The sequence below is a fragment of the Adelges cooleyi genome, unplaced genomic scaffold, assembly GCF_023614345.1.
Source record: "Adelges cooleyi isolate 19-005CV unplaced genomic scaffold, UGA_ACOO_1.1 ACOO_flye_CR_arks_rails_tigmint_CR_PRNA_376, whole genome shotgun sequence".
In the NCBI taxonomy this organism is placed as follows: Eukaryota; Metazoa; Arthropoda; class Insecta; order Hemiptera; family Adelgidae; genus Adelges; species Adelges cooleyi.
This window is the reverse complement of record NW_026096053.1, coordinates 7,786,624-7,802,939: the sequence shown is the minus strand read 5'-3', so window position 1 is coordinate 7,802,939 and position 16,316 is coordinate 7,786,624. Positions and strand designations below refer to the sequence as shown.

The window sequence follows — 16,316 nt, the reverse complement described above, 5'->3', positions numbered from 1 at the left end:
ACTGGCTACTCACCAATAAAAATGTTCAGCAAATTATTCTTAATCTAAAAAAATAATTAAATGTATACATTACCATTTATGTTTCAAAAATAACCCCTCCCCCTAAATCTAGCCCCTAAAAATACAGTAACGTTAAATTATTATTGTTTGGTAAAAATTAAAAATATCTCACAGAACTCATTTTTTCGTTTTAGTATATCATCAAAAAATCAGATGTTACAAGAAATTCTAAACAAAGAAATAAATAAAGAAATTCTGTATATATAATATATAATATACATTTACCGTATTTTGTCCAATCAATAAAAAACCCAGGAGTTAGGTCTCCCGTTTGTTTAGTTAGAAGTTCTCGGTAAAAACAATGATAAAATCTATTTTCCGTATTAACTATATTTTAATACTATGCTATACGTACACGGCAAAACTATTGATTTTTAAATCAATGGTAAAACTGACAACCGACCTTAAAAAAAAAAAAAAATACCTTCAGCCATTGTAAATAAATTGAGAAAACGGCAATGTGGTTTTTTAAAAAATATATAATCAACGATTTTCGATTTTAATTATACACATTTATCACGAGATGCCAATGCATTAAATAATTTTTAAAAACATACAATTATTTTTATATTAAAAAAAACTGTTTTTACGTTTGACCCATTTAATCACAATTACTCAATCTGTCCTTTATTTTATTTTTTTACTAGTAGGTATGCAAAATTCATATTTTTTGTATTATAATATATATATATTATATCAATATAAACTATTCCAAACATTTTGTATAATTAAGGAAAATACAGTTTTTGTGAATTGTGATAAAATGCACAAAGAGGTAGCTTGCTCAGTGTAAAATAATTATTTAAACGAAAATGATGTAAGCTTCGTTGCGTGTTTTTATAATAAGCGAAAGAAAAATAATCAACTAAGATAAAAAACTATTACATTTTAATTAGCGAATTAATAATTCTTCTTCTTCTTCCTCTGGTACTTAATACTCTCTAAGAGTTTTGGCCGCCATCTTTGATGGTATCATAACAATTGAGTTTTTACAAGGCGGGGTTGTTAACTCCGCGCCCAACCCCCAATCTGGAGGACCAGGCTGCCCCAACCAATTAAAGTAAGGGTAGGGCTACTGCAATGCACTACTGGGTGCATTGGGCGATGGGAGCGCCACTTCCCCTACGCCACAGCTCGGGGCCCCGGGTTCACTAGACCCGTAACACCGAATGTCCCCTGGGGGTAAGTAATAATTAATATATTTAATCGATATTATTATAATTTATTAATATACGTATATTTTTTCACACATTACATTTTTAATTTAAGTGCTAACTGCTTAGAGAACAACATATGTAGGTGGCTGGTGGGTACATTAGGAACTTAGTTTTTCTTTGACAATCGCATCTTTGGATCTAGATTTATTTTATTTTTTATGAACAAATATTAAATTAAAATAATTATTTTATCTTCATTGAGTATCGCATTTTTTAAAACTTCCCTGGAAGTCGTATAGATTCGGTTAGACTCCTCAATACGATTTTTATAACTCAGAAGTAACTAATGTATATTCATGGATGACTCATGTCTTATGACACAATGTAATATAGGCGAATAAAAATTATCTTTGTTGACGAATTCGTTTATTTGAAAGTAGTTCTCACGGTACAGCCGTATATCGTGCGTAGGTGAAACATTGAGAAATGACAGTCATTAGCCGTAATATCTTTACCTTATCTGTATCCTGCAACTCTTTTTGAACAGTTTAATTTATATAATCTGGGATTGTACAGTAGGTATTTTGCAATAACTATTATTTATCGCAATCAAAACACGTTGGTAAATTGTATTACAAACATTTTGTATAATTTATGAAATATTCGATACATATTAATATTATTGTTTAATAACTATTATTACTATAAAAAGTAATAAAGTAGAAAACTTGTAGGTGCATGTATTATGCATGGAGGAACCAGGAATGGTGTTAAGAAACGCTAGGATAAGCATAGTACTCCATTGTCAACGATGCCTACTGCGAACGTTCATTCAACATAAGGTATAAAAGTAAAATTGTAAAACTAACTCTTTACCTACCTAGACAGTAGACAATACTTTATTAAGAAATGTATGTACACAACAAGATTCCCATGTATGGTGGCAGTCGCATGACCATAAATTGATGAAGCGACCATTAGATTTCTAGTTAATTCTTTTCGATGGGCGTGACGAAACGGATCTCACGGACCACTTTGACGACCTGTGGAGTCAGTGGTTTGGTCGGTTCGGGCTGTGGAAACTCGTCGCCGGTCGAAGGCAGACTCGGACAACTCATCCTAGCGTTATTCCAAAACAAAATTCCCTATATCAGTGTCGGACTACATGAGTTCTGTATCCATGGCATAGCCTTCATAGTAATAGTGTCAATCGATTGAATCAATTCAATCTTTAATTGTCAACACTATGGTTGTGCAAATCGTCGAGGCAAAGTCGATCGGGTTACCTTTTGTGTGACCATCCTTCCTCGGGAACGCACAACAGGTGAGAGTCGTCTTTGTGCGCCACTGGAAAACAAGCCACGGCCAAAGTGTCGTTGGGCACCGAAAGAGATCGGATGGATCCAAACGGTTCGTCCGGGAACAGCGTGTTGCCGGCAAAAAGTTCTCTGCTGCCTCTGCGAAAATTCCATCGAAATATGTAGTAAGCACTGGGGCCAGCCAAGGTGCAGGTGTCTTATGGTGAACGCGTTACCCGTGTTCGGAGTCGGTGAATATCAAGAACGGTTTTGGAGTCGGGCAAGACGATGTGGGACTCGGACATCGAGTGCTGCCGTGAGCGCCGTGGTGCGGACACTGTGGCGACAGATCGTCGACGGCCAGCGTTTCTTGCGAATCCCTCTTGGGTTGTTTGAAACAGTCGCATATACAAGGATACCGCGATATGGCACCAGCAGAAACTAGACAACAGATATCCCGTATCGGGCACCACACTTATAATACCAGCAATTTGAAAGCTAGCCTAAAGTCCGGCTAGAAAGTTGATTACAACGTGTGTATGACGAGAGGAGAAGTGTGAGTGTCGGATCTGAAAGTTTAACCATGTGCGACTTACAAGAGAAATTCCTGGGGTCCAGCACGGGACTCAAGGGGAAGAAATCGCCGTGAACGGGACAATGGAACCCAACGCGGGTTTGACGCAAACGGGCTTTGGTGCTGATCACTCGAAGCACTGCGGTCGCCGTGAACATAACGACCGACATAACCAAACATATTGGACCCAATAGACGTCCGTTTCCCGAAGTCGAATACGGTTTCCGCTTTTGATCATCGTCGTTGCCCACCCAACCGTAAGATATGACTGCAAACGACAAACGCATAAAATATAAATTACTATAACTTATGACCATACTTTTCACATACACATAACACATATATAGTTATAAATATTGTGTCAAAGTGAATAAAATTGAGTCATGAATGGTAATAGAAAGGCTGATGACCTTAAACGTCTTGCGTCTACTTGGTCATTAAAAAATATTAAATAGTTATTTGTATAGACTGGAACCACAGAGAATAATAAACGAAACAGAATATAACCGGGATATAATAAAACGTTAAATAAAGTTACAATGGCAGTTATAAAATATATTAGTAAGAGATTACCAAGGTTAACATTAAGTTCAATAGCACAGCTATGGTACTTTAATTTGGTTTTCTGAATCTCAAATAGTTACAATTTATTTTTTGCTGTGATTTGGACACGGTTTCAAAATATTCATCATCGTTTTGTTCGTACTTGAGTGTGGTTTCTTTTCATTCGTTCAAACTGTCTTTAAACGTTTCTCCGCTTTGGACACCAAATTGTGACTTCGACCATATTACATTTTTTAACTATGACGATTGCATCGTCGCCTAACCTTTTTAACAAGACCTTAACCTAAGTGGTGATTAGACTTATTCTTACAGTAATAAGTTATGATAAGGGGTAACTAATTAAACTAATTCTCTGACTTCTTGTAGACAAAATAATTCGATGGCGCTCGGGAAAACCGTGGTGTCTAAAATTTGCGAAAAATAATTTATGACATACCTAGTTTGAGAAATTGTTATACGAGTTTTTGGGTAAAATCTAAGTCATACAACGATTTTATCAGTTGTTATATGTTTGTTGATTTTTTATTTTTACGTTACACATACAATACACATTTTTGAATTTTTAATATTGAATACTGAAATTTCAGACTGAGCACGTTTTTCCCAAACACGATCGAATTGATAATTTCTTAATTATAAAAAAATACAAATTATAAAATTCAATCATCATAATAATATGTCGTTTAAAGTTTAAAAAACGACTATCGTGTTTTGGATTTCGTTTTCAGATTATTGTGATTAAGATAAAAGTTAAAACGGTCAGTCGATGGGAAAAAAATTAGCCTGCTTCAGTTTGCACATCTAAAATGCCTCCACCGGCCTCCTTCGTCCCAAATTTTCAATACCTAATACATAATGGCTGTAACGACGGGGATGTTGGATTGTCGTGTACCTGTGAGAACAGCTCCTACGGCCAAGAACAGTGTGCCGAAAACCGGCAAAGCGATCTGACAGTTGGAGCCGACGGTGATTCCCCATACGGTGACGCCTCCGTGCACCTTTTCCACGGCGGACGACGACGACGACGAGCACAGACGCCTGGTGGCCGGTGGACAGTTTTTCCGAACGCCGACCGACGACGTCATTCAGTCTCGGTGGCGTAGACAGCTACTGGTCTACGCCGGTATGGAATCTATAGGTGGACGCACAAAGGTGGACTTAATTGAACTGTGGATCGATAACGTACACATACATAATAATATGCGGTCGTACATCATTTATGAGGAAAAACGCACATACATACAAGCATCGCCCTAGTGACCACGCTGTCACTTTACCTATTGGCCATTTATACGGTCTGACGTCATACGTCTGACGTCTGAACTATAGCGGTCAAGTACCTATACAACCTACCCGTATACCTAAGGGTTTCTTTTATTAAATTTTCGTTGGAATCCACGTCATGTATCTAATGAAATATTAAGTATAACTTCCGACTCGATTGGGAGGAGGGGGGGCGGTCATTCAAAAAGGGTCGTTATCCAACGGGGTTTTAAAAAAATATATCTACTGGGGATTTAAGTTTTCATTATAAAAGTTTCAACCCGCCTTGATAGATAATAATACCTACCTACGCATAACGACGACCGTCACGAAACAATGCTTTATATTGATGGGTAGGTACTTGCTTTACAAAAACGGATATCATGGCGGTTCTGAAGTCGTGTCCTGGAAAGTTGCATTTCAATCAAAACCTACGCCTAAAATTAATAAGTCGTTAAATTGCAATATCGTTTTGCCCCGACGGGGATTATGGGCGTGAACCCTACTCCTCGCAAGAGGAATGTGTGAAATATTTTATGACTTATGAGGGCGTCGCATCGCCTATTTTTAAGGAGTAAAGTATAGGCAATTTTTTACAAAATCTTAATTTAAAGGAAATGTGATGTGTAAGTATTAGTTCAATAACTAGGACTCTATTTTGATAGTCAATTTATTTTTTGGACTATCACAGCATCCTTGAAAGCGATTTAAAAATGTTTTTTCATCTCTACATGTTAAAGCTGACAGAAAATAACTCGCTTAATTTTGGTTTTAGATTAAAAGCGCCCATTATAAAATTAAAAGAGAACAATATTCCGTAGGGCAAGACGGTGCGTTTTTTTCATTATTCCAAGTATAACGCTCAATACATAGTTAAGAAATAACTTCTATTTTGACATTTTTAATTGACTAACTTTTCAAAAAATGAAGTGTTTTGAAAAAACGCACCGTCTGGCCCTCCAGAATATTGTTCTCTTTTTAATTTTATAATGGAAGCTTTTACTCTAAAACCGAAATTATGCGAGTTATTTTCAGTTGGCGTAAACATGTTTTTACCACTAAAAATCACCGGTGCGACGCCCTCTTAATGTTTAGGTACACTTTGTTTTTATTTTATACTAAAAAGTCATAAAAATTGATAATTTATGTAGGGAAAGGTATTTTGTAAATTTATTTCCAACAAGGTACTCTTATCCCTAAAATACCTTTAGGTAAATAAAAAATTGTTTTTCACGTCTAACTTCGGAGTAAACTTATTAGGCCATAAATAAGGCTATTCATAGAATATGGATTAATACATAATTAATGTATAAAATAACCAATATCATAATTCCAACTTGCTCGAGGAGTTTTCTTAATTATTGTATAACTGATATTTTTAATGGCCAAAATTCTATTTACAATAAAATGTTGGAAGAATTAAATTATACCAAGAATTGGTTTGTTAGTGAAAAATTCTATTTTGGGAAGTCAACAAATAATTATTTTGAACATAAAGATCCAAAATGTTCTAGATTTACTTCCACTAATTTTTAAATGTCTTAACATTTTTTTTCTATATTTATTACAAAGAAATCCTAAAGCAAAATTCGGTAGAAAAATCTATTTTTCTCAAGACCAATTTTTGGTTTTGTTTAGTAATTTCAAGAAATTATTTTTATAGTAAAATCCCAAAACAAAAAACCTGTCTGGTTTTTTTTACAAAACTTAAGTCATATAACGTGTAATTGCCATCAGCCAACAAATGTGAAAAGAAAGTGTACTTGACAAAAAACGCTTTACCAAAGAGGAACATTAACAATAACTAAACTTATTTACCGACTTACTGTAAAGTTTGTTATTGTATGTTAACCTAAAATCATACAATTTTTGCTGGTGATAAAAGTTATATGATAAAACCACCAATGATATTATTTGTAATAATTAGGTTGCACAGCAAATAATTTAAACGACTATTTATACTAAATAAACAAATAACAGCGCTATAATTATGGTAATTTTTTTTAGAATCTATCAAAGTAATGTTTTTGGCTCAAGGCAGTTTATAGCCATAACAGTAATACTTTTAAAAAATAATTAAACAACAACAATGATAATGGTACAAATGCTTAACTTAGAATTAATTGACTCAAACAATGATATTATTATTATTATGTGAATGTGATAGTTGATAATGATGCACTAATCTATGCTCTGTATGCTGTGTAGAATATTTTTCCAGGTCTGTAAGCCCTGAAAAATTATAGACTTGTTAGAACCATATTACTGACGATCAAAACAACCATAGTTACAATAGTGTTATGATCGTTGAACTAATTTTTCATACGAACCTTTTGGGCATATTTGGTTTGAAAAGCTACGTAGTCTTTGAGAATTTTCATCAGATCCTCGTCTTTCTGTCGTTCGAATGTTTTGTAGTTTTCCAACGACTTGCTTACAAATTCTCTAGAAAATGTTTAATCTATTAGTACGTAAATCAAAATTTTATAAAACACAGCTATTAAGGTACCTAATTAATTTGACTTAAGACTTAAAGCAAAAATCAAAACTAACCCATAAGCGGTTCTGGCTTCGATGCGTCTATTTTCTAAAGCTTCAATGGCTGCGGCGTCTCGTCCCGCCACGGATGATGTATATCCAAACAGCCTCGACATTATACCGCTAGTTTCTTGAACCAAAATTAAATTTATTTGGCTTTATAATTGTTTTACAAAAAAATTGAATATTAATTTTACAGATAATCGTTAAATCTAATACCTTTGCTATTCGATAAGTTGTTCAACTGATCCAAGTTGTAATGCATCGAATCATGATTTTTTGTAAACGTTTGTAAGGAATTTGTGAAAGCCAAATATCTAAACGATAAATTTATTATTAATTGATAATTTACGTCAAAATCATAATAAGTGTGTATTTACTCTTTAAGTTGGTCCATGATAATCTCTTCGTCTTCTAATGCCGGACTAATAGCCGATGCGATTGAATCCATATAATGACCAGTTCTCTATGTTTTGTCAATAGGCAAAATTTTTATAAAAGTGCTAAATTAATTATTTTATGTCCATTAGTAAAACAAATGTCCATTTTACCTGGACGGCGTCACCGATGTCGTTGTCTACAGCACTGAGTTCGCTGAAAATTCGTCCATAATGCGCGTGTAACATATCAACATTGTACAGCCGCTCCGCACGTTTAGCTCGACACGATAATACTTTGTTCACAGAATTCTAAAATTTTAATAGGTTTTGAGTTACACAAATAAATGTTATTAAAAGTGTCTCGACCCACCTGTAATTTATTGCTGTACGATTTGATAGCTTCGAAACGGTCATCGGACGTCCTGTTACGTATCGAAACGTTCATGTTTTTGATAGTGTGTTCGGTGTCCTTCAAAATACCTAAAAACAAATATTATTGGCTATACAATAAAACAAAAATTATTAAATTTAATTCGGCCGCTACCATTTAAAGGTCTGGCGGTGTCTGTCCAATTTTCTTTCTCTCCTAAAAACTGAATGAAGGATTCATCGAAACCAAGTTCAGCGTGACCGGCTAGCCTTCTCAGGAAACTCTCCAGGCCAGCTCTTCTGCGGTCAACAAAATCTGGGTCCATATTATCCGATACGGCGTCACGTTTCCACATAAACGACTGTTTCTTTTCTGGCAGCGGCGGCACCACTACCCAAGGATACTTTTGCTCCAAGTGATTGTGCAGCGTGATAAAATCTGTGTACCTTCTAGTTGCCAATGACAATTTTTGCAGTTCTTTAGGTTTTGCCCATTCTTGATTGTCGACCCTACAGGAGATAGGCAAGATTTAATGGTTAAAATGAAAAAAGAAATATTTGTTGGATATTGCTCTGTCTAAATAAAAAATGATTCAAATAATGGCCGACCCCAATCATCATTCTTTATAGTTTCTTTTTTACGTCATATTGACGATTCGTAGAAATTGATCATGTTATAAAATAGGTAATATAGCAAAATCATTAGAAGAGCAGTCGACTCAATTACATACTTGGTTTCGATGATATAAACCGTGTAATATTCTTTCAGGCTCAATGTCGAATTCATGCGTTTCTCAGCTTCCGTAATGACAATATGAACATGATTTATCAGCTTGTCCGCCTGTTTTAAAAAATAAATGGCTAATTTTAAGACACATGTATGTTTGTAACCGGCAGCAGTTGATTTTTATTATTTTGATTTTGCCCCAAAAATAACCAATAAAATATATTATTCTTACAAAAACGTACCTGTTCGTTGGTGCTGTCCATTATTAAACACAATCGACGAGCCTTAAAAAAAAAATTTAAAAAAACAATCTACAACGTTATAGGTAATAAAATTTATTAAAGTATGTAAACATCGAGTGTGCAAAATAATGAATTAAAAGAAAAAACACAAAATGGTAACAATAGACAACTAGTAAAAGGCAATAGCAATAATTGTTATTTCCTACGAGTAATTTGATTTGGAAATTGGGAGTGTTCTCCTTATCAGTACTAATTTCTACACCGTCAATAATGTTGTGGCGGCGTCAGAAAATATAACTGATAGCATCGCTGTTGAAACAAAAATATTTTAGTGGTTCTCAAAATGGGAAAAATTAAAGAATTGACTTATCCGTTCGATACCAGAAGCACACGAGGTACGAATAAAAAATAACTCGATTTTCAAACCGAAATACCTACATCTTACTTTATTGAATCACTTTTTCGTTTCAATCCGAACCGGGTCTGAGATTTTCTCGTTATTTTTTTAAATTGGCTCGAAAATAAAAACATAACCGGTCTTTTTTAGTATTTTAGCAAGTTTTGTACGTTTAAATAGTGTTCTAAAATTTACTTAGAATCAGTGTCGTGCTCAATTTTTTTCAATAGCTGGGGAAGAGGCTTATACTTACGGAGCGCCCTATGAAATGTTTACCCCCTCTCCCAAATCGTTTTTAGCCGTACAATATATAGTTGACAAAAAACGCCGTTTTGAATAATTTTTAAAACATTTTTCTGCTTCAGCTGAGAAGGTATTTGTTTTATAAAGATGTTATTTTCTTTTGTATTTCTGAGAGTATTTTTTTTTTTGTGGACCGATTTACTCGAGTGGCATCTCTGTCGATTCGTATACGATTGGTACTTTGATTGGTCAAAAGTTTAAGAAGTCAACTCTTTCACACTCAAAACCGGAAAAACTCGAAAAACCTGGATACTAGACCCGCTTTGAAAAATACTGCTAAAACCGATATTCCCGTCCGTTTAAAATAGAACTGTTTCTTTTGTATATAGCCTAAGTAACAGCTGCTGAACGAATTATGTTCATTTAACATGTTTAGGTTGGACAACCTAAACATCACACCGCTTTCAGAATATTACAAACCTACACCAAATTTACTTGTTATTACATGCAACGCCACGTTGTGACATCAATTTATAGATATTTTATTCTGACAGGGGAAAATATGTAAAAACTTTGGTAAAATCATAAGGTCGATGTAGTTGCCACGATAACGGGCGTACATCAATAACAATTATTATACTATGTATAATGAATTTACTTCAATCGAAACGGCCACATTGCCGTTTATATCGTTTAAAAAATATAAACAATTATTGTGTATTTTTTTAGCAACATTAAGTGTGTAAAATGTACGCGGACGGGCCGAAGCAACAAAAATCGTCGATCCGTCGAATGTCGGACCGCGTGTTGTTGAGCAAACGCCAAAAGTCGTTGGACGATTTGCAAAGGGGGGCGTCGGCGCTGAGCCGGACGTTGGCCGAGGCCCGGGACGTCGTAAGTTGGTTGCGGGACGCGGGCGCCGTCGTTGAGCGTCCTGACGCGCTGGAATCGTACGACGGCCGTCTCGAAGACGAACTCGCCGGTTTCCGTCGCGATCTGGCATCGCGCTTATCGAAACTCGTGGCGTTCGTCCCGGCGGAACCCGTTCGGAAACCGTCCCGGGCGTACGTGCAAGCCGATGGAGCGATAGCGAAATCGGTGAACGATTGTCTAGAGTGCACTTACGGCCAACTGCAAAAGGCCGCCGAGGGCCTGCACGCCTTAGACAAAGTGCTGCCGTATTTGGCCGACGTGGACCGCGTCCGACAACTATTGTCCACCGCCGAGACAGTTTTGGACCAACCGCCACACCGATCGTACCTAGAACATCTCGTTTCGGCGTTGAACCAATGGCTCGAGTCAACGGATGCGGTTGCGGTCGGTGTGGTGGAACAGCCTTTGGATCGTGTACGGGATATTCCAGAAATCCAATGTTCTCTGGAGTCGATAAGCGAGCCGTTACTACTGTCGGTGAACGAGTTGCAGTTATGTTCGGACGACTTGCAGTCGACAGACGAAATTCATGAAAAAATATGCGAGAGTTTACCGGATGTGGATGGTACAAACGCGTGTGGACGAGCGTCGGAGGAACTGGCCGCCGACGTCAGTGGCTCAAAAGAATGTGAACGTTCCGCCGGGACACCCACCGGAGACGAACAAGGCATCACCACGAGAAAGGAGAACGAAGAACTGAAAACGGACAATCTCGAAAACGTAGGTGAGGTGTCCGACGAGTCGTTGACGGCCGTTTACAGAAAGTGTTGCGCAGCGTCCGACGTCAACGAACAACTGGAAGATAAACTTAAGCTGTTGGAACGGCTGAAGGCGCTTAAAAAACAAAAGGCCATAAAAGAGCAAATGATGTCCGTATACGGACGCCAAATTTTAGAGTTGGAGACCGAAGCGCTAAAACGTGGTCTTTTAATTGACTAAATAAAAAATCGTATTCGTCAGTTTTATAACGGAACGGAATTTTTCTAATACGACTTACAATTCGTCCCAAAATGTTGAGTTTTTATTAATTAATTATTATTATGATAACTCGTAATTTATTGAAATCCATTAACATAATTTTTATTTTAAAACGGCTAAAAGGTGAAACAAAGTCAAGGTATAGAGGGGATCGAGCATATTCGAAGGAGAATATGCTCGGAGAATATAAGGAGCATATTCGTTTGGGTATTACGAAGTTTCAAAACCAAATACAATAAAACAAACAGTATTTATAATTAATTTTTATACTTAAGAAAATATATATATTATATATATTATTATTATTTAATTTTTTCTTTAACAAAGTATAAGGAAATCCTTATGTTTTGTTAAAGAAGAAATCAGTAATCAAAGAGAAGTGATCGGAAGGATAGATAAACGAGGGAATCCCATTTTTGCTAATTGATTTTTCACGTGGCATGTTAACTATGCTACTAACAGTTAGGTATTTTGTAGTGTAAAATATGTAATCAAGAGTTCTTTTTACTTGGCGTCCTTTTTTAACTTTCCATACTGTAAATTTTGCTTCTTTATTGGATGCATTGTATGCGCTGTTTAAGTTTAACTGTGGGTCACTGATCATAGTTCTATAAACGGGTTCAGTAGGTTCAGCATTGAAATCACCGCTTATAACAGTCGGACAGTCACTGGCATGTTCGGTTACAAATTTCAAAAGCTCTTCGCCTTGTTGGTTTCTTAAAAATTCATTATATTCACCTCTCAGGGGTTTGAGATGAGTGGTGGCCACACATAACTTGTTCAACGAACTTTTATTTCTTAGTACAACTAGCAATGCCACCTGTCGACTAATCGAATCTTTTGCCGAATGAATATAGACCAACTCATGTTTTCCTAAGAGCTCATACTTATGATTGCTGTAAAGTATTGCACACCCATCTGGTCCATTATTTCCATCTCGTTTAACACAAGGTGAACATGTCGTGGGTACAAATACACCACTATATGACTGAGTGGCTAAGGCTCTACTAAGGAAATCAAAATGATCAACTTCTTGAAAGCACATAACATCGGATTTAAATGCCAGGATCTCATAGAGTATTTGACATCGTCGGTTCACCCATAGCAATGCTTCAGTAGGACAACTACTAGCATTACCAAATTCTCTTAGACCTAAAACTTGCGACAAAATGTTCCATTGTAACACCCTTACCGTATCTTCCGAATTTTGGGAATAATTGTATCGTAAAGTCTGCCTTAAGATATGTTTTATTTTACAAAATGTGCTGTGACTATAACAATAATTCAACAAATCTTCACTCGTCATATTAGGTTCGAACTTCAAATCCAAATCTTGATGATCTCCTTGGCCGTCTGTAATGAAAAAAATGTATTAAATTCATTGTTCAAGGTATCAGAGAAATCATTCCGGAGCATTCCTAAATATATTTAATAAAAATTAAATGAATACTGGACAATACAGTCATATTTTTTTTTACAAATTAACTTTTCAATTCTTTAAACAATACTAAAATAAAGATATAATACGATCGTATTAGTTGTAATAATAAATAATTTTGTATAACAATTTATAATTTTTGATATTGTAATTTTCACTTTTAAAATATATCTTATATTATCTTTATATTATCTTATCCTATATTATCTTTATCTTCTTTATCTTCGTCTTACACTGCCAACTACATGGGGTCGACCACCCTAGTCCTACTCTTCCTTAGAGCTCGATCTTCTACAACTCGCTACCCTCATATCCCTAGATATTTCGTCTATCCATCTTTTCTTCGGTCTTCCTCTTCCCTTCTTTCCCTCTACATTAATCTTCATAATAACTCTCCCTGCCTCATCCTATCTCATAAGTCATAACATGACCGAACCATTTCAACCTATTCTCTCTCAATTCCCCACAGTTAGTTGATGCAACTCCTAGACGCCTCCTTAAGTTTATAATATGTTTCAATTACATTGTTATAAATTACTATTTCTGTTATTTATATTTCTAAATATGTTCAGTATTACCAAGCTTGACAACCTTTTTCAGCAATTTTTAAATGGAGTTATGTTTTATTAAGTTTCAGATGGCTAAAAGATTTTTTTTTAACTATACTACCTACTTGGGAGAATATAGTTTATTTTTTTTTTCAATATTGATAAATTTGGATATGAAGAAATCGTATCATTTTCTATCTTGTATATTAATATATCGGTGAATAACACAATTAGATTTCTGATTTTAGTACTTCTTTGGCTATACATAAAATAAAACGACTAACTAAGAGACTACTTGTACCCGTCGCGTCCCACAATATTATTTCTTTGTTCTACATCTACTTGATACAAAGTTAAAAGTTCTTTTGGGGTTTAATTAATGTTTTGACACTAAGGCTCCCTTTAAATTTTTTTTTTGTTAATGATTTTTAATTTTCTTACAATACTACAAAATCCTTCAAAGCAATTTAATAAAACATCGCTTAATGCATCTAAAAATACAGAATATGTATTGGCCCTAAATCACACACCAACTGAAGATCATGTTCACACAGTATCTTCCGTACATGTTTCAGAAAAAAGGTATTTTTTATTTCTATGTTCATCGAATTTGTATTAGGTAAATCTATCACATAACACGATTGACTTTTCTTAACCTCTTACAAATCCTTGACACAACTCAACAACAAAATACATTGAATCATACTGTAAGCTGTTATAAGATTCATCGAAGAGTTATGTAAATTGTTTGATAATACATTCAGAGTAATGATTGTTCTATGATTACTCCAAGCAAGGTATTTGGACATTATATTCCGGAACAATCATTGCTCCGGTACCCTGATTAAGATAGCACACAATTACAACCTATACAGTATACACAATAAAAATAGATACATATAATACCTGAATATGTTGCTTGAACAAAGACTAACTTTGCAATAAGAAAAAACACAATTTTTCGTAAAAACATGATTAGCAACAAATAAATTATTGTTGAAAAATAAAAAAAATTTGTGCTAGAGTAAGTATCAGTTACATTTGTGTGAGAACTATAGCCGAAAATAATGTGTTAAAACTTAAATTGAAAGTATTTAAAAGCTGTATTACTGTGAAATTATTCAACTAGATACTATACCCTAACAATTTTTCTAATATAAAAACAGTTGGAACATCATATTATTATAATCTAGTCTATCACTTGATGAAATGAAAAAAAAAAATACTGTTGTCTTATGTAAATCTCATATATTGACTTTTTAAAACATACGTGGTATTTATTCGTAAGACTGCTGTGGCTGACACACTGCGGTACCATTATCAGTTTGTAAATTGTATTATTGTAAGCCGGCTGCGATAACGCCAGTCTGGTATTAAATTGCCCGTTGTTATATTTTATTACTTGTCTTCGTGCGCACATTTTTGTATTATTATTTTTTGTAATCATTTAATCCGTGTCATGTTTTAATAAATTATTAATTTTCTTATTTTTACTTAAACCTATTTAATTATTTATTTAACACGGCACATAGCCCATAACTGCCACAACTCAACATTTTTTTTTAGTCTCTCGCCACAAGTCGTAACTCAATCAACGCTTCTATAATACATCAGCGTTGAATTTTTTTCATTTTTGAATTTGAAAAAAATAAAAAATAAATAATAATACTGCCACATTTTTATATATTGCATTGTTGAATGTTTTTATAGTTAAACGTTAAAAATAAAGACTGCCTCATTTCGTTTTTAGGAGTTAAACGTAATAATTCTTAACCAGATGACACCCGTAAAAAAATAATGAACTGCTTCATTTTATATATTGTAGCATTAAATTAGTTTAACAAGAAAAACAAAACTGTCATATTTCTCATTATAGCGTTTAAAATATGTGGTTTGAAATGGTAAACTGCCACAAAAACCAAATGTGGTAGTTTACATTTTTGAAATATTTTTTGCTAAATAACATAACCTCAATTTCTAGTGTCTGGTTGAAATTTAACTAAGTAGCTTAATATTAAAATAACAAGCATTGTGTAACATAAATAATTGCAAAGTATGAAAATTAAAGCTTTAAAACTAATTCGGGAGCAGTTTCAATCTTAAAATTAAAATTCCTCAAAACTATGTTTTTTGAGCTGTGGTGCACCTGTTTTCCACCGACTGTTATTTTAAAACATATTTATGTTACACATTTTAATTTTTTGTAATTTATGCCGATGCTTGGTACTTAGACGTTTTTATATACGCAATACTTATATAGGCATAAATGATAAATTATTATATTACATTGTATCGAATACTGTCTTTCGTGGTTGTATAAACCATGTAAGATAAATAAATCGTATTTTTTTTTAGTTTTGTTCATAACGAAAATTTTGGAGAACAATGAAAATATTTTGGGAAGTATATTATAAAGATACCTGGAGCTATTTTAGCTAAGATTCTTGTAAGTTGCAGTATAAGCCACATATTCATACTCAATGTTAAATATCATGGTGACCTAGAATCAAATAAATAATACTATGCGGAATACATCGATTCCGCATCAATACCAAGTATCTATTAACATTTTTAATGAAATAGGCATAAATAAACATATGCTGTATT

The 16,316-nt window shown here is 34.4% G+C and overlaps 4 protein-coding genes across 5 annotated transcripts in view; 1 reads left to right on the top strand and 3 right to left on the bottom strand.

Moving 5' to 3' along the window:
* LOC126840179 (basigin) overlaps positions 1-10,217 on the top strand; it is a 151,191-nt gene extending 140,974 nt beyond the window's left edge. The window contains exon 9 of the transcript XR_007686053.1: positions 10,208-10,217. The gene's annotated coding sequence lies outside the window, so the exon portion shown is untranslated. The remainder of the gene's footprint in view (positions 1-10,207) is intronic.
* On the bottom strand, positions 1,889-4,747 carry LOC126840181 (uncharacterized). Of its 2 annotated transcripts, XR_007686054.1 has the most exons (6): positions 4,546-4,747; positions 3,112-3,357; positions 2,752-2,956; positions 2,504-2,674; positions 2,098-2,336; positions 1,889-2,035 (listed from the first exon to the last, which is right to left on the bottom strand). XR_007686054.1 is itself a non-coding variant. In XM_050575761.1 (5 exons), exons 1-5 carry the CDS (start codon positions 4,736-4,738, stop codon positions 2,207-2,209), a joined length of 945 nt encoding a protein of 314 aa, XP_050431718.1. In that variant the 5' UTR covers positions 4,739-4,747; the 3' UTR covers positions 1,889-2,206. The 2 variants fall into 2 exon arrangements, 1 of the variants encoding a protein (XP_050431718.1); XM_050575761.1 differs by having other exon boundaries at positions 1,889-2,336.
* LOC126840178 (sorting nexin-4-like) lies at positions 6,878-9,419 on the bottom strand. The gene is made up of 10 exons (XM_050575752.1): positions 9,173-9,419; positions 8,935-9,044; positions 8,379-8,713; positions 8,205-8,314; positions 8,006-8,143; positions 7,835-7,920; positions 7,674-7,771; positions 7,470-7,584; positions 7,247-7,361; positions 6,878-7,148 (listed from the first exon to the last, which is right to left on the bottom strand). Exons 1-10 carry the CDS (start codon positions 9,191-9,193, stop codon positions 7,098-7,100), a joined length of 1,179 nt encoding a protein of 392 aa, XP_050431709.1. The 5' UTR covers positions 9,194-9,419; the 3' UTR covers positions 6,878-7,097.
* Positions 10,218-12,063: 1,846 nt separating the features above from the next.
* Positions 12,064-14,991, bottom strand: LOC126840735 (nocturnin-like). The gene is made up of 2 exons (XM_050576660.1): positions 14,616-14,991; positions 12,064-13,076 (listed from the first exon to the last, which is right to left on the bottom strand). Exons 1-2 carry the CDS (start codon positions 14,680-14,682, stop codon positions 12,064-12,066), a joined length of 1,080 nt encoding a protein of 359 aa, XP_050432617.1. The 5' UTR covers positions 14,683-14,991.
* Between the last annotated feature and the right edge of the window lie 1,325 nt (positions 14,992-16,316).